The sequence below is a fragment of the Suncus etruscus genome, chromosome 12, assembly GCF_024139225.1.
Source record: "Suncus etruscus isolate mSunEtr1 chromosome 12, mSunEtr1.pri.cur, whole genome shotgun sequence".
NCBI classification, from domain to species: Eukaryota; Metazoa; Chordata; class Mammalia; order Eulipotyphla; family Soricidae; genus Suncus; species Suncus etruscus.
In genome coordinates this window covers 85,908,307-85,933,814 of record NC_064859.1, presented here as the reverse complement: position 1 = coordinate 85,933,814, position 25,508 = coordinate 85,908,307, and the positions used below count along the sequence as shown (strand labels likewise).

General features: G+C 37.4%; 1 protein-coding gene and 1 pseudogene across 1 annotated transcript in view; both read left to right on the top strand.

The window, feature by feature from the left end:
• The window catches only part of APOB (apolipoprotein B), a 38,094-nt gene extending 17,936 nt beyond the window's left edge, over nucleotides 1-20,158 (top strand). Inside the window, exons 15-25 of the mRNA XM_049784666.1 lie at nucleotides 237-419; nucleotides 1,445-1,566; nucleotides 4,703-4,919; nucleotides 5,666-5,841; nucleotides 5,954-6,141; nucleotides 6,575-6,720; nucleotides 8,497-8,870; nucleotides 9,458-17,032; nucleotides 17,395-17,509; nucleotides 17,606-17,789; nucleotides 18,846-20,158. Of these exons, the coding sequence (XP_049640623.1) occupies nucleotides 237-419; nucleotides 1,445-1,566; nucleotides 4,703-4,919; nucleotides 5,666-5,841; nucleotides 5,954-6,141; nucleotides 6,575-6,720; nucleotides 8,497-8,870; nucleotides 9,458-17,032; nucleotides 17,395-17,509; nucleotides 17,606-17,789; nucleotides 18,846-19,976 (10,411 nt within the window). The 3' untranslated portion in view covers nucleotides 19,977-20,158. The remainder of the gene's footprint in view (nucleotides 1-236; nucleotides 420-1,444; nucleotides 1,567-4,702; nucleotides 4,920-5,665; nucleotides 5,842-5,953; nucleotides 6,142-6,574; nucleotides 6,721-8,496; nucleotides 8,871-9,457; nucleotides 17,033-17,394; nucleotides 17,510-17,605; nucleotides 17,790-18,845) is intronic.
• LOC126024411 (apolipoprotein B-100-like) lies at nucleotides 20,109-20,924 on the top strand (annotated as a pseudogene).
• The last annotated feature ends 4,584 nt before the right edge of the window (nucleotides 20,925-25,508 follow it).

Sequence of the window (25,508 nt, the reverse complement as noted above, 5' to 3'; positions counted from 1 at the left end):
TTCAGGGGAATCTTGAAGATGAAACCTAAAATTGTGTCTTTTGGAGTTAAGAGCAATATGATTGAAAATGTGTTGAACATTGTATGATGAAAAACCAGTCATTTCTATTCATGATTTGAAGAAAATGGGCTTTTCTTTCTATATTTTTCTTTTTATTTTTATTCACTGAGAGTTTGTCATTTACAATACTATTAATGATGATTTATTTTGACTATAATTCCGTCTTTCTTCTACAGTAACACCTTGCATTTGGTATCTACCACCAAAACTGAAGCTATTCCATCTTTAGTATTTAACAAAGAGACTTGGTCAACTTGCAAGCCATTTTTTCCTGGCCTAAACTACTGCATTATGGGTGATTACTCCAACACGAGTTCTACAGATTCTACCCTTGACTATCCACTAACTAGGGATACCAGGTTAGAGAAACTCAATGTTTTACCAGCCTCTCCTTTGCTCACCTTCTATTTAAGAGCCATCTAGCAGGCAAAGGGTGTTTTCTCTATTGTAGGCCTCCATCATTTGCTTTTGGACTAACACAATTTTATTACCCTATAAATTATTTAAAACAATGACTTTCTACTTAATATGAAGACTTGCCCTAATTTCTGCCATAATTTTGAGTCTAAAACGGAATTTCTTTTTCCAATAGTAGGAAAGTGGGACAAGGCTGTAAGTAAAAAGGTGAAAAGCCAGTTTTTGAGCTAAATCCTCCAAAGGTTTTAGTTCAAAAAATACTAAAACTGGGGCCGGAGAGATAGCATGGAGGTAAGGCGTTTGCCTTTCATGCAGGAGGTCATCGGTTCGAATCCCAGCGTCCCATATGGTCCCCCGTTCCTGCCAGGAGCGATTTCTGAGCCTGGAGCCAGGAGTAACCCCTGAGCACTGCCGGGTGTGACCCAAAAACCACAAAAAAAAAAAAAAAATACTAAAACTAAGCTTTCCAGAAAGCTATCCCATTTCCACTGAGAATCATTCCTTTGAAGCATCTCTTTGTAGATGCTACCACTTTTTTTTTTTCCGTCATTCATCACATGATCAGATCATGGCCCAGATTAGTGGTTTTCTCCTAGTTCAGTGTCCATGTTTCTTGACCTTGAGACTCATTGTTCTAATTTTCCTGAGCCCAATGATGAGTTCAAAGCTGTCAAGCTTGAGAACTTTCTGTCTTCAAATCACACTCCCATTTTTATTGCTGGAGACAAATGTCCAACTCCTGCTTTTTGTCCAGGAACCCTGGGAATTCTGCCATTGGCCCTTCCTTGGACTGAGAGGGACTAGAAGTGATCCTTGAGATCTTTATTAGTAATGACAGGAGATAATATTAAAATAATAACTATATTTTTCTCTCAATTGTGGCGGTTTGGCTAGGAGTGGGGGAGTGTGTCTTTATCCTCCCTGCAGTTTCTAAAGTTATGCCCTGTACACATTATCATGTCTCTAGCTTTGTCCTGGAGCTGAAGCCAACTGGAGAGGTCAGACAGTATTCTGCCAGTGCAACCTATGAACTCCAAAGAGAGGGTGAAGCCTTGGTCGATACACTTAAGCTTGTAACTCAGGCAGAAGGCAAGTATCCAGACAATTCTTCTATATCTTCTATAGCTTTGTGTCTCAGGACAAGGCCTCCCATGAAAAACATAGTTTATTAAATGTTTAACAGATATTTATTGCATGCCTAATAAGTGTCAGGCCTATTCTGAGACTAGAATGTCTCTACCCTTATGAATCCCCAGTAAACAATCTAAGAAGAAAATATGCTGAATGTCTTGTCGGTACTGCTGTCAGAACAGAGAGAGGCAAAGGCAATGTTATCAACAGTGAGCTGCGGGATGAGAAGAGGATAGAGAAAGATAGTGTCAGTTGAAATGAGCACCCAAAGCATCACTCATAAAGGAAATATTAAAAAAAAGACACTGAGGAGGTAGGAGGATAGAAAACACAAGGAAAGAATGGTATAAGTTAAGGGCTCACTAGCTGTGAAGGTCATAGACATGCACATGGATGCCTTGTTCGGAAAAAAAGGAAGCAAGTTCCCTTCTAGAAAGAAAGCCAGAAAAGTTGTCATAATTGAAGAATAAAGAAAAGTCTGCCTGACACACAGGACTTTAAATTCTAACTAGTCACTGAGCCTAGTGAAGAAAATAACTAAAGATTCAAGAGCATGAGAAAAGTAAATGGTGTAGGTGTAGAGTATGTAGGAGGAGATGGATGGTCTTGTTTTACTTGTGGTAGGTTTTTCTTGTATAGATTTTCCTTATTATAAAAAAGAAGCTTCCAGAGACTTTTCATGGTTTGGGTAATGTGTATATTGAGGAAAATACTTTAAAGTGACAAAAGCATATCAAAACAAAAATGGAGGTTATGACCATAAATCCAACAAGAGGTGGTAGGCTTCAAGCATATAGAGAAAGTAGAGTTGACCATCAGAATCTGGTGATTTTATTGTTATTCCAAGGTCACACACAGGGCCAAGTATGTTCTTGGGGCATACTCCTGCCTCTGTGTTCAGGTATAACTCCTGTCAGGGTTTGGGAACTGTATGACGAGACAAATATTATACCTGAGTCAGCTATGTACAAAGAAAATTATACTGTCACTCTGGCCCTTGATTCTTCGGATATTCTGAAGATAAGACTGAAAGGGTTTGCTGATACAGCAGAGGTTTTTATAAAAGAGAAAACAAGATCACAGGATAAACTTCATCTTGATCTGAACTGCTAAAATCTGGAGCTCAGATAGAAAGTGGTACTATGGGAACAGGTTTTAGTGACTGGGAAAATTCAGATGTTCATGCTGGAAGATGTTTTATGAATTAGACTAGAGAAAACATGTATATGGTGAGGAAAATTTCTGTAACAACTTTATAGGAGATATAAAGTGATATCTAGCTTTACATGGAAGGAAACCAGGAATCTTTGTCAAAGAGAGCAAATGTGGAGAACCAGAAAAACAGAAAGTGGGTGGTGAGGGGGCAGGCTAGATGTCTAAATGGAGATTAGTGTAGTGGTGTCACATCTGCCCAATTCACAAGAACCCTAATGCCTTCTTGTTCCTATGTTGTTTTCTATGGAAACTTTGCATATCCAGTTCTCTCTGTTGGAAAAATATGCACGCACACACACACACACACACACACACACACACACACATACACACACAGTGGCATGGCTCATTCCCTGTCTTTATTCAACTTTCAACCCTACTCATCAAACTTTTCTGACCATCACGTCTTCTGTCCCTTTTTGTCTCTATCATCTCTCCATGTTTACTTTATAATACACATTACCTTTAAACATTTTAATTATTTTATTTAAACACTGTTGTTTATACAGTTGAGCCTAATACATTTATTTTTGCCATTCTTTGTTCAACATCAATCCCACCAAAAGTGTAAAATTCTCTCCCACATTTCCCAGGATAGTCCATAAATTTCCACCCACTCCCAAACCTGCCTGTCCCCCTTGACAGACACAAAATAATATACTTTGTATTGCTTGTTTCTAGGTGAGTGGTAATAAAACTAGTTTTAAAAAGTACAGCAAAAAAACTTGTGAAAATTATTATATCTTACAATGAGGTCATTAAGTCATTGATAGAAGGTTTACTAAACTATTTGTTGCTAGTTGATCTTTCTGTTATCTGTTTTGTTTCTTAACATTAGGTGGCTTCCAAGCCACTTGGATACCTAATTTTATGTGTTTCTACTGGGGTGACAGTATTGAAAAAGTGGGAGTTGTCACACAACTGTATGTGTGGCTGCATGATCCAGGAATTATAATAACTATGGCTGACATGGTGGCATCTATGGGCCATAGTTCTGGCTGACAGACCTTTTGAAAGTATGAGAAGGTTGGGGGGAGGTGCCTGCACTCAACAGCAAAGTCTTGGAGGTGATTTCAGTCCAAATACTGCCATACCAGGAGTTTGTGTATGTTAGACATATCTACAGAGATCAATGGTAAAGTGTTTTATAGAAGTTGGGCCATTAGCAAAATAGCAATTGTGGGTTGTAGGTGTAGCTGGCAAGGCATTGGCAAGGCAGAGACTTGGCCCCCTTCCTTCAAAGATTGCCCCAGTTTTCAACTTATGGGGCCAATTTACCCATGAATTTTTGCAGATTTTGAGAATAGAATGAGACTATGGATCTGGCCTATGGCCAACATATTGATAGCTGTGGGCCATGGTTACAGCTGCCAGGTCTTCTGTGAGGTGAGAGGAGGGTAACTCTGACAAAGTCTTGATAATATCAAGGCATATCTGGAATTTGGGCCAATTAGGCATCTCTGCAGAGATCACTGGAAGAGTGGTGAAGTTGTGCTATTGGCAAAGTGGCAAATGTAGATTGTACGTGCAGCTGGCATGGCTTTGGCAGGGTAGGAACTGCCCCATTATGCATATTACCTTCTGGCATAAATCGTTAACTTATTTATTTTCTGTGCACTCTCAGCCACTACAATGTAAATTCTATAAAGGTAGGAATTCCAGTACCAAGAGCAGTACCAGCATATGATAAGCAACCAATCTATACTTGCATATTCTTCAAATGTAGGAATATTACTAGGTCAGGAACTCACTTTACCATTAGGTAAATTAAACTCCCAAGACTTCTTTTCATTTAAATACCTTGTGTTTTCTCCACATTTTCTTTTCTTTTTTTTCTAAATATAGCATCGGAATTTATATGTCTAATTCTTTTGTACAGTCTCAGATCTGCAGGAAAATGGCGCTTTTGTGATGTTCAGGTATAACCGGCAGAAGACAACTCTGTCCAGTGAAATCCAAATTCCAGATTTTGATGTTGACCTTGGGACAATCCTCAGAATAAATGATGAATCTGGTGAGGGACAGTCATCTTATAAGCTCACCCTGGACATTCAGAACAAGAAAATCACAGAAGTCACTCTCATAGGCCACCTCAGGTAAGGAAATGGGAGGATTGCTAGTCATGAGTGACTGATGACCTGAACTGTAACATTATCTACCTTCTCTTCAGCTTCAGAGTTGATTGAAACAGGATAAATACCATGAAAGAGAGTAGAGGGAAAGAGTCCCCCGACCAACAGTCTGATTTTCTGTACTTCCTCAGTGGTACCTTCTATTCTGCACTTAGCACTTACTCTTCCTCCAGCATAATTCTGAGTGCTTGAAAGAAATAATAAATCCTCAATAAATTCTAATATATTTATAAGTATCCTTTAGCTTATAGATATAGAAATAGTGGCTCAGCAGAGTTAAGTAAAGGCTTAAAGATAGTAAATGGTAGGGCAGGCTATTAAGAGATTTTTTTAAACTTCTATTTTACCCATATTTCTCTGGAAAGATCTCAAATTTGTGCTGTTATTAACTTCAGAAGTTACTGGGGTTAATCTAAGATTATTTCTCTAAGTCATTTATTTATTCTTGTTTGGGGGTCATGCCTAGCTGTGCTCGGGGCTTATTCCTGGTTCTGTGTTCACAGATCACTTTTGGTGGGGCTCAAGGGACCATATGGAGTATGGGAGATTTAACCCAGGTCAGCCATATGCATAGAAAGTACCCTACCCACAATGCTATCATTCTGATCCCTGGTGTGTCGCATTTTTATAACTACAAATAAAACTTTAGTGTAACTCATGCATCTCCTTGGAATGGACAAAGAGGTTGATGTCAACTCATTTTTCTTTAGCTGTGATAGGAAGGAAGAAGGCAAAATCAAAGGTGTGATTTCCATACCCCGTTTGCAAGCAGAAGCCAGAAGTGAAATCCACACCCTGTGGTCTCCCGCAAAACTACTCCTACAAATTGACTCATCTGCTACAGCTTATGGTTCAACAATCTCCAAAAAAATGGCCTGGCGCTATGGTCTGTACTTCTATTGACCGTGCTGAGTCCAAACTGGGGGGGGAGGGTAGGGGACATGGGGAGAATGTTGATCTGAGTTCACTAAACCCTCATTACACATACTCATTTTCAGATGAAGAGAAGCTTGAATTTGAATGGAACACAGGCACCAATGTGGATACCAGAAAAGTCATTTCCAATTTCCCGGTGGATCTCTCTGGTTATCCTAAAAGCTTGCAAATGTATGCCAATGGTGTCTTGGATCAGAGACTTCCTCAGACTGACATGACTTTCCGGCACATGGGTTCTAAATTAATAGTTGTAAGTACAAATCAGTCAGTCATTAAATACATGGTTCCAAGTGCTAATTACACCCTCAATCCTGAGTTAGGTGAAGGAGAATATTTGAAGTTGGAAAAGAAACAGTCATGAGGGCAGAGTTACCCAAAGCCGTGTGGAGTAAATACCAAGTGAATCCTGCTAAGTGATCTTTGTGTCTAAGATATCAAAGGACAATTCAGGACACCAAAGAAAGTTTGCAGCATTAAAAAAAATTTCTTGTATAGAACACAAGAGGTGATCAATAGCTGGCCATTCAACTTCCTAAATTTCTGTCATTTATTTTTTTATTGTTAGGGCATTATCCTACTTATTCTTATTATATTTTACTTATAAATATTAACTGTAGCTCGAAGGCCCTTTCAGACCCATTCTTTAAGACTTTATCTTATTTATTTATTTCTTTTATTTACAGGCAACAAACACATGGCTTGAGAGTGTATCCAAGAATCTTCCCTATTCCCAGAATATGCAGGATCGCCTCAGTGACCTCAAAGAGTTGTATCTTCAGAACATAAAATTGCCAGCCATCCACCTTCCAGATAATCTCTTCTTGAAAAGGTAAAATATAAATAAAATCAGAAAAGTGTCTTGATTTCTGTCAAATAAATGAAAGATTTGACTTGGCATGATTCAGATGTTTGCTTTAATTAACATTTTATGAGAAAGTATTTAAACATTTGAAGATCTATACTACAGTATAAATGCTGTAGCATTTCACATTGCTAAGCATGAGTCAGAATGTGAGTGCCAATCCATCTTATAAAAAATCCTAATAAATTAACTGAGCAATTGCAAAACTTTCACCCAGTTTTACTCACTACAACCTGTCTTGGAAATCCATCCCCTCTTTTGGCATTTCCAGTGAAATCTCCCTTTTCTCAGGATCAAGAGTTACTCCTAAATATGAGTGACTAAAGGACTTCTTTCTAGAAGTTTACTGTTACATTCAAAGGGTTATTGAGTCATTGAGCATTGCATGAAGACAACTTTCTAAAGAAACATTTCATTTCAGCCAGATGACCTCATCATCAAGAGGAGGTCAAATTCCAAACTGCTTTGTCATTTATTTATAGAAGCACTCATAAAGTTTTGCCTTAGAATAAGGATTCAGAAAATAATCAGAGCATGATCTGAAGAGTATTTAGTCTTTTCTAGACACACTATTAGCTGTTTTATCTTCAGACTTACACAAACAAGTGACCCATGCCATATAGGTTTATGCTAGCAGCCAAGTGGAATAGAGCACCCACATGGAAAGTGATAGCTTCAAAGAGCCCAGAAACCTCTCACTTTATTAATGTTTTCTTGCTGCTGTGCTGTAAAAGGACAGAACCATGCAACATAGAGTATCTTCTGAAACCTCCCTGCTGCATGCCAAAAGTTTGATAGACAGCTCCACTCCCTGTTGGAGTAATGAGCAGTTATTTGTTGGCATTTAAATTCGGACATCCTTTTCTACTCATGGGTTATAATAACCATGGTACATGTGCAGTGCTGAAAAGATTGTAAGATGTTTTTAGGTATCTTTTTCTCACTTGTAATGCAATGTTCTCTCCATGAAGTCATCATAAAGAACTGATATTTTTCTACTCAGAGAGGCAAGTTCATTAAATTTGCCACCCATCTGTGACTACTAAATCCGAAATGATTGATTGCCAAATCCATTGATTTTTTTTCTGCACATTGTTACTCATCTTAGTTTAAAATATTTATCTGGTGTCCTTTGAAATGAACTATTAAAGTAGGCACAGTAAAAATATTTTTAAAACCAGAAGAAGTGTAATTCTTCCTCTCAGGAAGATAATTTGCTTAGGGTCAGAGCGAAAAGCACAGCGGTTGGGCATTTGACTTGCACGCAGCCAATCTAGGATGGACCTCAGTTCAATCCCCCGGCATTCCCCCAAGCCAGGAATGATTTCTGAGTGCATAGCCAGGGGTAACCCCTGAGCATCACAGGGTGTGCCCCCCCAAAAGACAAAAACAGATGATTTGCTTATTAACTAACTTGATTACTAACTAATCAGGAACCAAGTACTAATTATATAAGAAAAATGGCATGTTCTTTGAGATTAGTGGGATGAGTTGTGTCACTATTAAATAAATTATTTACCTAGCTATTCCTTAGAATGGTATTTGAATGGACTTGAGTGTTTGATCATTAGAAGTAAAAGCAAAGAAATAACAAGCATACAATTAATAGGTATGCATAGAGAACTGCATGAAGAAAAGTACAGTGTGCATTTGAGGAAGAAATATATGCACTTGCTTTGAAGGTCAATTAGCAAACAATTATGAGTTTTTAGTGTCTGATTTTGGGAATATATGTCATTTCAGTGATGGCCGAATCAAATATACCTTGAACAAAAACACCTTGAAAATTGACATTCCTCTGCCTTTTGGTGGCAAATCCTCTAAAGATCTGAAGATGTTAGAGACTATTCGGACACCTGCCCTCAACCTCAAGTCTGTGGGATTCTACTTGCCACCTCAAGAGTTCCAAATCCCCCCTTTCACCATTCCAAAGTTGTATCAACTACAGGTGCCCCTTTTGGGTGTTCTTGACCTCTCCACCAACATCTACAGCAACTTGTACAACTGGTCTGCCTCCTACACTGGTGGCAACACCAGCAAAGACCACTTGAGCCTTCAGTCCCACTATCACATGAAGGCCAAATCTGTATTGGACTTTCTGTCTTACAGTGTGCAAGGTAAGTCAGGCTTGGAAGAAGAGTTGTACTGGGTGAATTAATTATACATTTTGATAAGATAGTCACTTTTATGATGAGAAAAACTTGGCCTTTCTTATATGTACTCCATGTCATGTGGCAGTCTATCCAATTTTTCAACTGATAAAAATTCATATTCAGCATACATATATAACTATATTAAATATACAAAGCTTTCTACTGTAGCAGAGAAAACAGAGATGAGCTATTATAGTATAAAGAAAGGGGTTAGTGATAGGTATAGTATATGAGCAAAAGGTACAAAAGGGAGCCCAGCAAAAGTAGTAAAGAGCAGAAAAGGTACCCTGCATGATTCCTTTTGCTATTAAACTACATACTTGAGTTAAGATATTGGAGACTGTTGCAAAACTGACCCAGATTGGTTACATGTGCTTTATTTCACAGTGTACTTTTTAAACTGCTATTTTGAATAAACCCATTTTGATAGCAAAAAAAAAAAAAGCCTGACTCTTATCAGTAGGAATTTGTTATTCAGATATTTTTAACCTATAAATTTCTCTGAAAATATATTTCCTTATTTAACAAATATGTTTTCATTTTTATGATAGGATCTGGAGAAGCAACTTATGACCACAAGAATACAATCACATTGACATGTGATGGGTCTCTGCACCACAAATTTCTGGATTCTACGATTAAATTCAGTCATGTAGCAAAATTCGGAAATAACCCAGCCTCAAAATGCTTGTTGAGGTTCCATTCATCCAGTGCCTTGGGTCCACAGATGTCTGCTTCAGTACATTTGGACTCCAAAAAGAAACAACATTTGTACATTAAAGAAGTCAAAATTGATGGGCAACTTCAGGTCTCTTCATTCTATGGTAAAGGAGAATACGGTCTGACTTACCAAAGAGATTCTACCACTGGCCAGATTGATGGAGAGTCCAACCTGACGTTTAATTCCACCTACATCCAGGGCAACAGCCATGTGACAGGGATCTACAAAGATGGAACCTTTGCCCTCACTTCCACCTCGGATCTTCAAGATGGCCTCATTAAAAATAGTGCATCCCTTAAATATGAGAACTATGAGCTTACTCTTAACTCTGACACCAGTGGAAAATTTGAGGGTCTTGTCACGTCCAACAAAGTGGATCTAACCTTTTCTAGACGAAATGTATTACTACGCTCTGAGTATCAGGCTGATTACAAGTTGCTGAGATTCTTTACCCTACTTTCTGGATCACTAACTGCACAAGGTCTTGAATTAAATGCTGACATCTTGGGCACAGACACAGTTCACCGTGGTGCCCACAAAGCAACACTAAAGATTGGCCAAGATGGATTATCTACCAGTGCAACTACCAATGTGATGTATAGTCCCCTAGTTCTGGAAAATGAAATGAACACAGCCCTCAGTCTCTCTGGAGCATCTATGAAATTAACAGCAAATGGCCGCTACAGGGAACACAATGCAATGTTCACTCTAGATGGGAGAGCTGCCCTCACAGAGATCTCACTGGGAAGTGTATATCAAGCAATGATTTTGGATATGGACAGCAAAAATATTTTCAACTTCAAACTTAATCAAGAGGGACTCAAGCTTTCAAATGATATGATGGGCTCATATGGTGAAATGAAACTTGACCATTCCAACAATCTGAACATTGCAGGATTATCAATAGATTTCTCTTCAAAACTTGATAATATTTACAGTTCTGACAAGTTTTATAAACAAAACTTTAATTTTCATCTTCAACCCCTTTCTCTTATAACTACTTTAAACAATGACTTGAAATTCAATGCTCTAAATTTGACCAACCATGGAAAATTACGGCTAGAACTCCTGAAGCTGAGTATGAGTGGGTTTGTAAGAGGAGCCTACCAAAATAATGAAATAAAACACAACTATGCCATTTCTTATGCTGACTTATTGGCAAATTATAATGCAAACACTGAAGCAAAAATGGGTGATACTGAGTTTAGCCATCAGCTCAACACAGACATCGCTGGACTGGCATTAGCAGTTGACACCAATACTAATTATAATTCAGAATCACTGCATTTCAGCAATGCTTTCCATTCTACAATGGCCCCATTTAAAATGACCATCAGTTCACATACAAATGGTGATGGGAAACTGGTTCTCTGGGGAAATCACACTGGGAAGTTGTATAACAAATTCCTCTTCAAAGTAGAACCTCTTGCCCTTTCTCTGACTCATGATTACAAAGGCTCCACAAGTCACCATCATGTATCCAGGAACAGCATTAACACTGCTCTTGATCACAAAGTCAGTGTATTGCTTACTCTGGCTGAACAGACAAGCACCTGGAAACTCAAGACCCAATTGAACAAAAATGAATACAGCCAGGACATTGATGTTTATAATACTAAAGACAAAGTGGGTATTGAATTTAATGGGCAAGGCCTAGTTGACTTCACCATGATGGATTCACCCATTGAAGTGCCATTTTTACACAGAGAACCTGTCAACGTAATTGATGTTTTAGAGATAAGGGATTCTATTGATCAGCCCCAAGAATTTGCTGTTGTGGCTTCTGTAAAATATGATAAAAACCAAGATGTGCACACCATCAGCCTCCCATTTTTAAAAAACATGCCAGAATATTTTGAGAAAAATCGAATGGTAATGATAACTGCACTGGAAACCATTCAGAGACAATTGAAACATACTAATATTAATCAATTCATGAGGAAATACAGAGATGCTATGAACAAACTGCCACAGCAAGTTAATGACTATATGGATGCTTCCAGTTGGGAGCTACAAGTTTCACATGCCAAGGAGAATCTAGCTGCTTTTACAAAATCTTATGGAATTACAGAAAATGATCTAAAAATGGCATTGAACAATGCCAAAATCAACCTTAATGAAATACTATCTCAGCTACAAACCTATGTGATACAATTTGATCAGTATATTAAAGATAATTATGACTTAGATGATTTAAAAATTGCTATTGCTAAGATCATTGATCAAATCATTGAAAAATTGAAAATTATTGATGAACATTATCATATCAAAGGAAATGTAGTAAACATAATTAATGACATATACTTTTTCATTGAAAAGATTGATTTAAACAAAATTGGAAATAGTATTGCATCTTGGGTTCAAATGATGGATACTAGGTATCAAATCAGAATCCAATTACAAGACAAATTGCAGCAATTCAAGACACAGATTCAGAATATAGACACCAAGCACCTTGTTGAAAAGTTAAAAGAACAGATTGAGACTGTTGATGTCAGAGTGCTTTTGGAGTGGTTGAGAACTACAATTCCATTTCAAAAAATAAAGGAAATTATTGACTATGTCCAATACCGTGTTAAAAGTCTTATTGAAAGTCCTAAGGTAGTAGAGAAAATTAATGCTTTCAAAGTCATATGTCATAAGATAATTAAGTTGTTTGAAATTGATAAACATATCCAGGTTTTAATAGATAAATTGATAGAGTTGTTCCCCCAATATAAGTTGAAAGAGACTATTCAGAGACTAAGCAACACCTTACAACGAGTTGAGATAAAAGTTTACTTTGAGAAATTAGTTGGTTTTATTGATGATGTTACCCAGAAGCTTAAAGCATTGTCATTTAAAAAGTTCACTGAAGAAGTAAACAAATTCCTTGCTACGTTGCTAAAGAAATTAAATTCATTTGATTACAACCAGTTTGTAGAAGAAACCAATAACAAAATACGTGAGGTGACTCAGAGAATCAATGATGAAATCCAGGCACTGGAACTTCCACAGAAAACCAAGGCACTGACACTGTTTGTAGAAGAGATGAAGGCTATGGTCTCGCTCTATCTGGAGAATCTAAAGAACACCAAAATAACTTTTTTTTTGGATTGGTTACAGGAGACTTTGAGTTCAGCATCTTTCATTTACATGCAGGAGAAGTTTCAAGAGACACTAGAAGATGTAAGAGATCGAATATATGAAATCGACATTCAGAAGGAAGGTCAGCGATATCTGTCTCTGATAAGTCAGGGGTACAGCACATTTGTCACTTACATTACTGACTGGTGGAATCTTGCTGCTAAAAACCTGAATGATTTTGCAGAACAGTATTCTATCCACAGTTGGGCTGAAAACTTAACAGCATTAATAGAACAAGGATTCACTGTTCCTGAAATTCAGACCACCTTTGGAACCATGCCTGCCTTTGAAGTCAATCTGCGTGCCCTTCAGGAAGCTACATATCAGACTCCTGACTTCATAGTACCTCTGACAGATCTGAAGATTCCATCATTTCAGGTAAACTTCAAAAAACTGAAAGAGATAAAAATCCCATCCAGGTTTTCCACGCCTGAATTTACTGTCCTCCGAACCTTCCACGTTCCTTCCTATACAATTGACTTGGTAGAAATAAAAAGAAAGATCATCAGAACCATTGACCAAATGTTGAGCAGTGAGTTGCAGTGGCCAGTTCCAGAAGTGTACCTGAGAGATCTAAAGGGAATGAACGTCATTCTTGACAGCATCACTCTTCCAAATATAACTTTACCTGAATTCACAGTTCCAGAATTCATCATTTCAAATCTTAACCTAAGAGATTATCAAGTTCCAGAACTTCACATCCCAGAATTCCAGCTTCCGCGCATCTCACACAAAATTGAAGTGCCTGCTTTTGGCAAACTCTATGGTATTTTGAAAATCCAGTCTTCCGTTTTCACATTAGATGTGAATGCTAATGTTCAAAATGTAACTTCTTCGGTCAACAACTCAGAGATAGCAGCTTTCATCGCTGCCAAAGGAGTGTCCAAAATAGAGTTTCTCAATTTTTATTTTCAAGCAAACGCTCAACTTTTAGACCTAAAAATGAATCCACTAGTTCTGAAGGAATCTGTGAGATTCTCCCACAAGTACCTGAAAACAGAGCATGACAGTGAAGTGCAATTTGGGGGAAATGTTGTTAAAGGGACATTGAACACTGTGGCTGCTTTGCGCACAGAAAAAAATACCTTGGAGTTTAGAAATGGTCTCATGCTGAAAATTAACAACCAGCTTACCCTGTACAGCAATACGAAGTACTCCCACAAGTTGAATATCCCCAAAGTGGAATTCTCCAGTCAAGCTGACCTTCGTAATGAAATAAATACCTTGTTGGAAGTTGGACATATAGAATGGACATCTTCTGGGACAGGGTCATGGAAATGGGCTTGTCCCCGATTCTCAGATGAGGGAACACAAAGATCACAAATCAATTTCACTTTGGAAGGACCCAGCATTTCCTTTGGATTATCCAATGAGATCAGTAGCAAACATCTCAGAGTAAACCAAAGTTTGAATTACGAGTGCGCATTTCTTAATTTTTCTGAATTTAAAATTCAATCACAAGTTGAATCCCAGCACCTGGGCCGCAGTGTTCTAACTGCTGAAGGCACAGCACTATTTGGAGAAAAGAAAGCATTGATAACTGGCAGCCATGATGCTCATTTAAGTGGAAAAGTGAGTGGAACTTTGAAAAATTATCTTTTCTTTTCAGCACAACCCTTTGAGATGACTACCACCACGAACAATGAAGGGAATCTGAAAGTGAACTTTCCACTAAAACTAACAGGAAAGATAGATTTTCTGAATAATTACGCACTGTTTCTGAATTCTAGTGCTCAGCAAACAAGTTGGCTCGCAAGTGCCAGATTTAATCAATACAAATATAATCAAAATATCTCTGCTGGAAATAATGAGTACAGCATAGAGTCCCACATTGGAATAAATGGGGAAGCCAACCTGGATTTCTTAAATATTCCTTTAACAATCCCTGAAATGACTCTACCTTATACAATGCTCAAAACTCCTCAGGTGAAAGATTTCTCCATCTGGGAAAAAACAGGCTTGAAGAAATTCTTAAAAACAACAAAGCAATCATTTGACTTAAGTGTAAATGCTCAGTATAAGAAAAACAAAGACAAGCATCCCATCCCACTTCCTTTGGATATGCTTTATTTATTCTTTAATCATAATATCAATTCCTTTCTCAGACAAGTTGATCATGTCAGAGACAAGGCATTAGTTTTTGTTACTGAATCCTATAATGAAGCAAGAATTAAGTTACATGATTATAATGTTGAAAATTCTCTAACCAAACAACAAAGGACTTTTCAAATTCCAGGATATACCATCCCAGTTATCAATATTGAAACATCTCCGTTCACAGTAGAGATGCTTCCATTTGGCTATGTGATCCCAAAAGCGATCAGCACCCCCAACTTTACCATCCTGGGTTCTGGCTTCTTTGTGCCCTCATATACTTTAGCTTTGCCATTTCTAGAACTACCAGCCCTTCAAGTCCCTAAGTATTCCCTTGAGCTTTCTCTTCCAGAATTTGAAGTATTGAGTATGCCAAGGAATATTTTCATTCCAGCTCTGGGAAATATTACATATGACTTTTCTTTTAAATCAAGTGTCATCGCACTAAGTGCCAATGCTGGACTTTATAACCAAACAGATATTGTTGCTCGTGTCATCATGTCCTCTTCTTCTGTTATTGATGCACTGCAGTACAAATTAGAAGGCACCTCAAGTTTGACCAGAAAAAGAGGATTGAAATTAGCCACAGCTTTGTCTCTAAACAATGAATATATTGAAGGCAAGCATGACAGTACCATTAGCTTACTTAAGAAAAACATGGAAGCATCAGTAAAGACAACTGCAAAAATCCATCTTCCGATTTTGACAATGAATTTCACACAAGAACTTAATGGAAATACTAGGTCAAAACATGCCATTTCTTCAGCCATTGAATTAAAGTATGATTTCAATTCCCCAAGTCTGCATTCTACTGCTATTGGGACATTTGACCACAAGTTCCATTTAGAAAAGCCTACCTCTTACTTTTCCGTGGAATCATCTATCAAAGGAGATATCAATGGTTCAGTCCTTTCACAGGCATATTTTGGAATTATTGCCAGTGATGTCAGTGCTTATTTGAATTCCAAGAGTGCTCGATCTGCAGTGAAGCTGCAAGGAGCTTCTAAAGTCGATGGTATCTGGAACTTTGAAGTAAAAGAAAATTTTGCTGGAGAAGCCACTTTCCGACACATATATGCCGTATGGGAACACAATACAAAAAATCAGTTGCAGTTGATGGACCTCGTTTTAACATTTGGAGATCATGCAAGCAAAGCCACCCTTGAACTCTCCCCATGGAAAATGTCAGCCCTTGTTCAGGTCCATGCAAGTCAACTTAATCCTCTCCTTAATATTAATTCCCTTGTCCAGGAACTGTCTCTGAATGCTGACACTCAGAACCAGAAAGTCCACTGGAAGAGTGAGGTCCAGATTCATTCTGGACTTGTACAAAACAAGTTACAGCTTTCCAATGACCAAGAAAAGATACGTATTAGTATAGCTAGTTCCTTAGAAGGGTACCTAGGTTTTCTTAATGATTTTGTCCTACCAGTTTATGACAAAAGCTTATGGGATCTCCTAAAACTGACTGTAACCAGCAGCATTGATAGGAAACAGTATCTCCGTAGTTCAACTTCTCTTGTATACACCAAAAATCCCAATAGCCATCTTTTCTCTGTCCCTGTTCAAGAACTTGTTGATAAGTACATTATATCTGGACTGAGACAAAATCACTTAAATTCAGTTCTTGTTACACCAACATTTCAAGTTCCATTTACAAATTTCCAGTTTCCCTCCTATGCAATTGACCTCAGTGAAATGGAAATCTACAAGAATCTAAGTGCTTTGCCATTTGATATCAACATACCAATATTACCCAAAGTAACATTCCCCAAAGTTGTTGTGTTAACACAATATATTGAACCAGAAGATTCCTCAGTTCCCTTTTTTGAGATTACCATGAGTGAATCTCAGTTAACTATGTCTAAGTTCAGTCTTCCAAAAAGAATTTCATTTGGCGCAATTAATTGGAATCTAGATGAGGCCACCAGAAAGATTGCAGAATTTGAATTGCCAACCACCATTATACCTGAACAAACCATTGAAATTCCTCCCATTAAGTTTTCTGTACCAGCTGGAATTTCTATTCCTTCCTTCGGAACCCTTACAGCACGTTTTATGGTGGCCTCTCCCTTATATAGTGCTAGTTGGGGTGCTGGTTTGAAGAACAAAGGTGATCATGTTGAGACATTTCTGGAATCCACCTGTAGTTCAAGCCTTCAGTTCCTGGAATATGACCTAAATGGTAAGTAAATATTCTAACTCCTCTTCTAGTCATTACATGTTTTAATGAGAGTTATAAATAAATAATTATGCCTTTAGATAAGACTAGAGGCACAACTGTTCTGACAGAGGCGGCATGTTACTATCACATGCATAAGCCCTCCTATAAAATAATTACAGACATTCAAGTGGGATAATTTGGAAGAAAAGTTTATTCTGTAATCATTTTGAGACCAATCTCATCTTCTATTTAGTTTTTAAATTGTGGTGTGCATATTTCAAAAAGTAAGGCATTTTGTAAAGACAAAGTGCTTTATTTTCATAATGAAAATAGTTATATCCTATTGCTATTAACATAATTAAATATAAAATCTTTTACTACAGTTATGAAAACATACAAAATTGAAAATGGTGCATTAGTCTACCAGTCTAATGGATCACTTGTTCACCATGACTTCAAAGCAGAATACAAGGAAAATGGGAAATATAAAGGACTTGGGTATGTTACACTGATGGTCATTCCATCCTTTTTAAAGACATTGTGTTGTTGACTATCATCATCCTCCTTTCACTGTGGTTTATCTTCTGCCTTCAGGGACTGGATAGCAGATGTTCATTTTGACATCACTAGTCCAAAATTCACAGATGTCCATCTACACTACCAATCAAGTGAGAACAGCCTCTCTTCTTCAGTGGCCTCACCAGCTATTGGCATTGTGACTATGGAAGTGGATGACAATGATGATATCTTAAAATGGCATATCTACTACCACCCTCAGGTGAGTCCCCTTGAATGGGTTCAGACCTTAAGAGCAAGTCAAATTTAGGAAGATAAATTTAATTCAGTATACAGTCTCCCTTAAGACTTTCTCAAAAGAGTTGTGTTGAACTTAGGTTCTGAGTAACTCTTCTCCAAAAAGTAACAGGAATTTTTTATTTCAACTACTCAATTAACACTAGCCATTGTTAGCATTATTGCTTTATTACTCTGTGGCAAACCTATGAAGTTGAGGGACATCAGCTTTTCCCAAGTGAAAGATTCTGCCATACCTCAAGAATCACTGAAAAGATTCAAGGGAAGCAGTAGGTACAATAAGGGAGTTTGTATGGAGGGGCTTAATGGGTTTTTTTCTTAAAATAGGTTTTTATTTTGTTCAAAATATTTATTGATTTATAGACCAATAAATTTAGAAACCTTTTATTATGGACAAAATCTGAAATATTCTAAGTATGTTTTCCAGACAGTGATTCATGGCTTCGATATCCCTTTTTGTTTGTTTTTTTGTTTTGTGGCCACACCAGGAAGTTTTCAAGGATTATTCCTGGATCTGCACTCAGAAATTACTTCTGGCAGATTTGGGGAACCATATGGGTTGTTGGGGATCAAATCCAGGTTAGCTGTGCTATCTTTCCAACCCCAGCTTCAAAATAACATTCTCTCTCACATTTAACAAGCCCTATTAAGACTAAATCAAATATTTTATTAGCAGATGAGAAACTATTACTTTTTCTTACTAGAGTTTATCCTGAGTTTAAGTATGAATGAGTCCTGAAATTGGTATAATGCTACATAGATGATAGATGTCCTTTTTGATACTTTTTCTTACTATATTTGGTCTTACCCCTGTTTTCTTCTTTTACTCTTATTGCCTATAATCTTCAGTCCTCCCAAGGTAAATACTTTCACTTTAATGAATGTTACTATGAAAATAGCATGCATACTTTTATTTAGTGTTTACTCATAATAAATAGAATAAAGGTTTAAAATAGTTCATTATATAGTCATAAAAATTAATAACGTGTTTTTGTTTTAACCCCTTTCTTGCTGATTTTAGTCTACTCCAAATAAAACACTCAGCATATTCAGGTACCATGAATCTGAAAATTCTCAGATGAAAGTGAACTGGGATGAAGCTTCCAAATTACTACAGTCTCTAAGAAATAAAGTGCCCAAGGCCACAGAAACCTTTTATGACTATATTAATGGGTACCACCAGAAATACACAGGATTGGATCTGAGAGTTGCTTATTTAAAGCTGAAAAGAAGTTTGAAAAACACTGCTGAGAGGGCCTATCAAGGGGCCAAGAGACAGATTGGTAAGGTTGACACTGGACTCCAGAGAGTAGCCAGAGATACCACTGAAATCTGCCAGCAGTGGAAAGACAAGACCCAGAATCTCTACCAGGAACTGTTGGCTCTGGAAGGTCAAGCTGATATTCAGAGACTCCACAGTAAAGTGCATGAGAGCTTAATAGGAGCTATTCAGAAATACAGTGTGACAGTCAAGTATGTTATTGAGTCACTCATCAACTTCCTGAAGTTCACCAGATTCCAGCTCCTGGGAAACAATGGAACATATACTGGAGATGAGCTCTCTACGATGGCCATGAGGGAAGTAGGGAAGGTACTGTCTCGGGCCCATTCAGAGATACTTAGTGGATTAAAATTAGTATTTTTCTATTTTCAAGACCTGATGGAAAAATCTGAATTCACTGAGTTCCTACAAATTAAATCTGTTTTATTGAACCAGGGAAATAGAACATTGGAGTGGGGAGAACTACTGGTATATTTATCCCAAAATATCCAAAAAGCATTAGATGATCTCCAGTCTGTGAAGGTTACAGAAATGCTAAGTGATCTTCATAGGTTTTTTCAACACATTATCCAGCAGATAGAAGAAAAACTTAAATACTTAAAGGAGAAAAACTTTACAGCTCTCATTAGTACAATTCCACAAAAAAACAGCTTAATCTTTAACAAGTATATTCCAGGACTTTTTAAATCCCTGAAAGAAAATCTGTTCCTTATATTTAATAAACTTATTCACTGGGCTGGAGAGATAGTACAGGAGGTAAGACACTTGCCTTACTTGCAACCAACCCTGGTTCAATCCTTGGCACCAAATATGATCCCCCAAGCATCACCAGGAGTGACCCCTGAGCACAGAGCCAGCATTAACTCCTGAGCAGCACCTGAAATGGTGCCAAAACTCAAAATATAGAAGATTTTAAATAAAATAAACTTGTTCACAAAGTTAAAAAAGTTTCCCAAGAATTACAGTGGCATGTTGAGTTCATTAAGGTTCATTGCAAAGAATATTTTCATCAGCATATGGACATCTGGATGGTGAAATATCATGAACTTGAAGATCATCAACCTGATCAAGATGATATCAGATACCCTTAAGAGCTTCCATTCCAAATACAATGTCAAAGCTACTGATTTTGCTTCCCAATTACCAGATGAAGTTAAGCAAGTGTGCAAAAAAAAAAAAAATAGCCAGACATCCATCATTGCAAATCTAGATGGAAAAGAGAAGTTTGAAGATCTTTTTACTAGTGCTCAGGAAATATTAAAAACAGAGTTGCTGAAACAAAAAAAAAAAAGTTAATTTCTGGTTGTCACTAGCAGTTTAAATATAAACAAGAGGATTTTCAGATTAACTGTCTGATCACTCTGAAAAGTCTTGTTTCTAAGTCTATAAGATTGATTGACCTGCCCATTCAAATATACCATATGATTCTTGAGTTATCTCACAGAGTTACTCATAGAGCTGCAAGCAGTCATAGTCAATAAGTTGAACTCCTACATAAAGGCTGCTCTGGAAGAAATCACTATCACCTTCAAGTTTGTCATAGCAATTCTATTCTTCTGTCCAGTTGAACTTTCACATGGCAGAGAAAATTTTCAACCCATGTGCATGGCTAGCACATGGCTAGCAGCTAGCTAACTACAAGCATAAACACAAATAAATTGCATCTTTATTGAAGCTGCTGTAAGATCTCTGAAGAGCTCTGAACTCTATGACATGGCATCTTTTTACAAGTTAAAGGGAATTAGCAGTAATTTTGCTAAACGCAGGGGGAGTGGGAGAAGGGCAAGCAAATAAATGAATTCTTGAATGTGTACCATACCACATGATGTGCCTCATTTGTATCGAGCGATCATGATCTGAGGGCACTGGCTGACCTTTTAAAACTTCTAGAACACACACATTTGAAGTGATAGAATAAAATAACAAAGGGTAGAATTTGGGAAAGGAAATATTTTGCCACCTTAAAAAGAAATATAACTGATCTCAGAAATTGTATTTGTCAAGTGAGAAGGGAAAGGCTATTTGGAAAGGCTTCACATCGCTTGAGCCCAACCAAGGATCACGTTATTTGTTTTCATGTACTACAAAATTTTTCTCACTAAACTGCTTTTGCAAGGTAAGGTTCTCCATTAAACTCTGAGGAAAATCAGCAGTTTCTTAATTTCATTTGTCCCTTATGGTATAGAAAAGTAATGGTCAGGAAGTTTTTTGGCAATAAAGTTTTTTAGAAATAAGGCAAAAAAAAGGAAGTGTAAAACAGGGGCATAGGACATAAATTACTAACATTTCAGGACCAAACATAATTGGGGTTCTTGTATTCCCTTATTATCTTCTAATCTACTATGAAATAGTATCAACTATAATCAAAGCCCAGGAAGTTCTTCTGTCATATTTTACACCTCAAATTCAGAATTTAAATAACAGCAATGTCCAGTCAGAACATCTGAGCTGAGTTTTAGTTAAGAAAGTAACAAAAATGCTGTCTATACAAACTGTTACTATTATGCTTGAGAATGTTAGCAGTCACTTTCATTTTTAGGGCATTGAATAAAAAAAGATAAGTATGATCTGGGGTTTGAGGATCTGGAAATTAGAGATTAAACACATACCCCCCAATTCCTAGTCCTATATGAGGATTGTTTTGAAATAAACTTTTTACCCTCATATGACTTCACCTCCACCATTCCTTTACAAAACCTTCAAATTCTTTTAGTTAAGTCTGTTGTTAAAATGCACGTGCATTTCTTAAGAAAAGACATTAACCTGGAAATAATTTTAATAGAATTCTCATCTGAAGCTGAGGAGAAAGACAAAGAAATATATGGTAGTGTATGGCTCTTGTATTCAAGGAAGATCTACTTGAAAAATGGATGGATGGATGGATGGATGGACGGACAGACAGATGGAAGAACAGATGGAAGGACAGATGAACAGACATATTATTGAGTATATAAATGAGTGTGTAAATGAGAAATCATTTTTGAAAGTAAGGGAAGGAGAAAAATTAGATACCATCCCAGGGGGAAGAGTGGTTTCTGACACAATTTTCTAAGAGTTCCATGAATAAGCTAAAGCATGGAATCTCACAAGTGCTAAATTGAAAGGACTGGAATTAGGACTTCATTTGGAAAAGAAAGATCCCAAGCTTTCTGGTGCTTATATGACAATTGCTATCTTTGTTAGGGACAGAAAGGAGAAAGAAATAGGCACAGATTCAGAATTATTATGAAACGCACAGCCATCTGCCCCACTATGCCTACCTAACTGGTTTCCCTTAGACAAGGACCCTGAGTGGCTGGGACTATCATGTTCAGCTGGGACTATCATGTTCAGTGATACAGGAAGAAGAGAGATCCTGAGCAGGGTTTAGACTGTGCTATCTCTTATCTTTGACCTCCCACTGCCTATCAGGATACTTTTCTGGGTTCAATTAATGGCTGCATTCCTTACTTGCTTGTAGCTTTCGGCAACTTATTTCCCCTCTATGACCCTCAGTTTTCTTATCTCAAAATGCAGATATTATCTATCCTGCCTGCCTAAAAAAGTTATTTATGAAAATAAGTTGAAATAATAGATGTGAATAAATTTTGAAACTTTCATATAATATAGAAACTAAAAGACTTTTTTGATGCCTTTATTATTAAGTGATTTTTTTTTTGTTTTTGTCTTTGGTAATGCTCAGACAGGTGTTACATCTGGCTCTGCTCTCAGAAATTACTTCTGGCAGTACAAAAGAGACCAGAGGGGATGCCAGGGATTAAATCTGGCTTAGCCACAAGCAAGGCAAATGTCCTACACACTACTACCACTCTGGCCCCTGCTTATTATTTAAATGAGCTTATGACAAAAATGTATAGAGGTTGGGATAGCTATTATGATTGATGGATCAAATGCTTTCCTCTATGTATTAAGGACAAAGACATAATATTGGAGACAAAGATGAATAGGACATCTGTCTCTCAACTAGCAAAGGTGGAATGTTCTGTCTCTTGATGGGTAAAAATAAAGTATCTTTTTAATAGAATAAAAGGATGAGTATGAGAATCAGAGTCTTAGATAGCTACAGGAGCTGGAGCAGAGTACATACCTGATATGTGCAAGTTTCCAAGTTCTATTATTATTATTATTATTATTATCATAATTATCCATACAACTTTCCAACCACTGCTGGGTTGGTGATTCTCTCCTAGAACTACTGGACTGAGTAATACCATATCAATGTGACCTAGTGCTGAATCATCAGACACATACTGCCTATATGAGCATCACTGGAAGTCAATCCCAGGTCCTGAGAAATGCTAGAGAACCTCTCTCAATAAACAAGGAAAAAGGGATGAAAATCAAAAGTTTTGCAGAGAGGAGACTGGCATGATATAAGTGGATATTGAAAATACCAAGACTGACAAATACCCAGAAATGGCATTGACAAGGAAAAATGGCATTTTAGAAAAAGAGAAAGAAGAAAATATAAATAGGTTAGCATATTTGAAAGTCTCTAGATAATTTGGTAGCCAAAGCACAGTATAGTTGAGCACAAGTAGTCAAGAGGATATAGGATTGGAAAAGCAGGTAGGAGCTGATAATTAAAGTGAAAGGAATTCCTACTCTCTTTACTGGAAAGGGTTATTCAGTGAGTGTTTAGGGTCAAAAAAGATGATATTCACTATGATTTAGGAGAACTGATAGGGCATCCATGCAGGCAAATTGGGTACAACTGGATGAATCTGGATATAAAATCATGCCATGGACCAAGTGAGATGTAACTCGAATCTGTATATAAGATCATGCCATGTGTCTAAGTGAAAGTTACTGGGCACTTGAACCCTGTCATAGACCCTATAATGATATAGTGGAGTTGGGTATGGAAGCATTGTGGTGCACATTTTACAGAAGCAGATGACTTATTTTCTAGAATAAAAGGATACAAAAATTATTAGGAAAAAAAACCTTGAAAAGTCATTGGAAATATGAATTGGGGTGAAGGTTATGAGAGACAAGAGCAACAACAAATGAGTATAACAAATTGAGAACTATAAAGCTTTGAGCCGGAAAAACATCAAAAGATATTGAGAATTCAGTGAAAAATAGGAAGTCTGTGTTGAGAGAAATGATGGTACTAAGGGAAATTCTCATGACTACTGCACCTGAGAAAGTATTAATGAATCACATGAGATGTTTTCATGTGGTATGGGCTATACAAAAATATCAAAAGCAATGGGCTCAAAGGAGAATTAGAATCAGTACTTTATTGGTTTATAGCAGTTTAAGTCAACTTGAGAAAACTGACCAAAAATCAAAGGCCATTTTTCTTTGAGCTTTTAATTGGCCTATTGTCCTGAATGGGCCAATATGTACATATACAAGAACATGCTGTGAGATGACATGGAGTGACCTGCTATAAACAGTTATTCCTATAAAACAAACATTTAAAGTTTAAAACCAAAGGAGAGTGGAAAGAATAGAGCCCAGCCAGGTTCCTGTAACTTTGGAAGCATAATCAAGCCTTGTGCTTTTGGTTTGACTCCTTAGAATAGTGATCCTCTACCCAGAATAGAACTTAGAACGGGACCTTTGGGAGTGGTTGCCACTAGATATATTTGAAGATCCATCCATCTTTTCTCTTTGTTTATGACTTGAATATGAGAAGTTATCCAAGATTGCCCTTTGCATGTGGGTTTCTGTGTGTCTGTGTCTGTGTGTAATGAGCAAAGTTCCCCCCAAACTTCCCTCTTCTTCCTCTAATTAATGACCTAGTTCCCTTTCAGTCAGAGAAAAACCCAGGTTGGTCCTCAGATGGGGCCTTCAATATGGTAGCCAAAGTGAACAAACAGATATTCCTTCTAAAAGTGTCTAAATATCAGAGACAAATGCACAGAAACAGGCCCTACTTCTTAGCTCACCTCCTTGCCTTGTTCTTTCATAGTAAAAAGTAATCTGCAGTAACGTTCAGAGCTCTCTCCTATTTTTGGTGTGAAAAGTCGGGTGGTTTCTGACAAATAGTTGGGTGGTTTCTGAGTCCAGGATCTCATAGAAGCTGGTTGAGAAGGAACATGTCTATAGGAGGTCAGAAACCAGCCTTTCTCCAGCGCACACTGGTTTCTGCCTTCCAGAAATCTAAGCAGAACTTAATGGCACTAGGTAATGAGCTAAGACACCTGTGTCCAATTTCGACCTTTGGCACTACAAAGGTTCAATTTGGGGTCAGATGGATAACTCAGGCCTTTGGGTGAGCTAGGAGCCCTAGAAACTTCTATGCAACAGAAATACCAAACTACCTTGAAGTATCTATAACTGACACTCCAAACTAGACACTTAGCAGAGGGGATGAAATCTTGGTTGATGATCCATCTCCACCAACTCCCCCTGGCTTCTCAAGTGGACTCTTCAGGCAGTCAAGGGGTT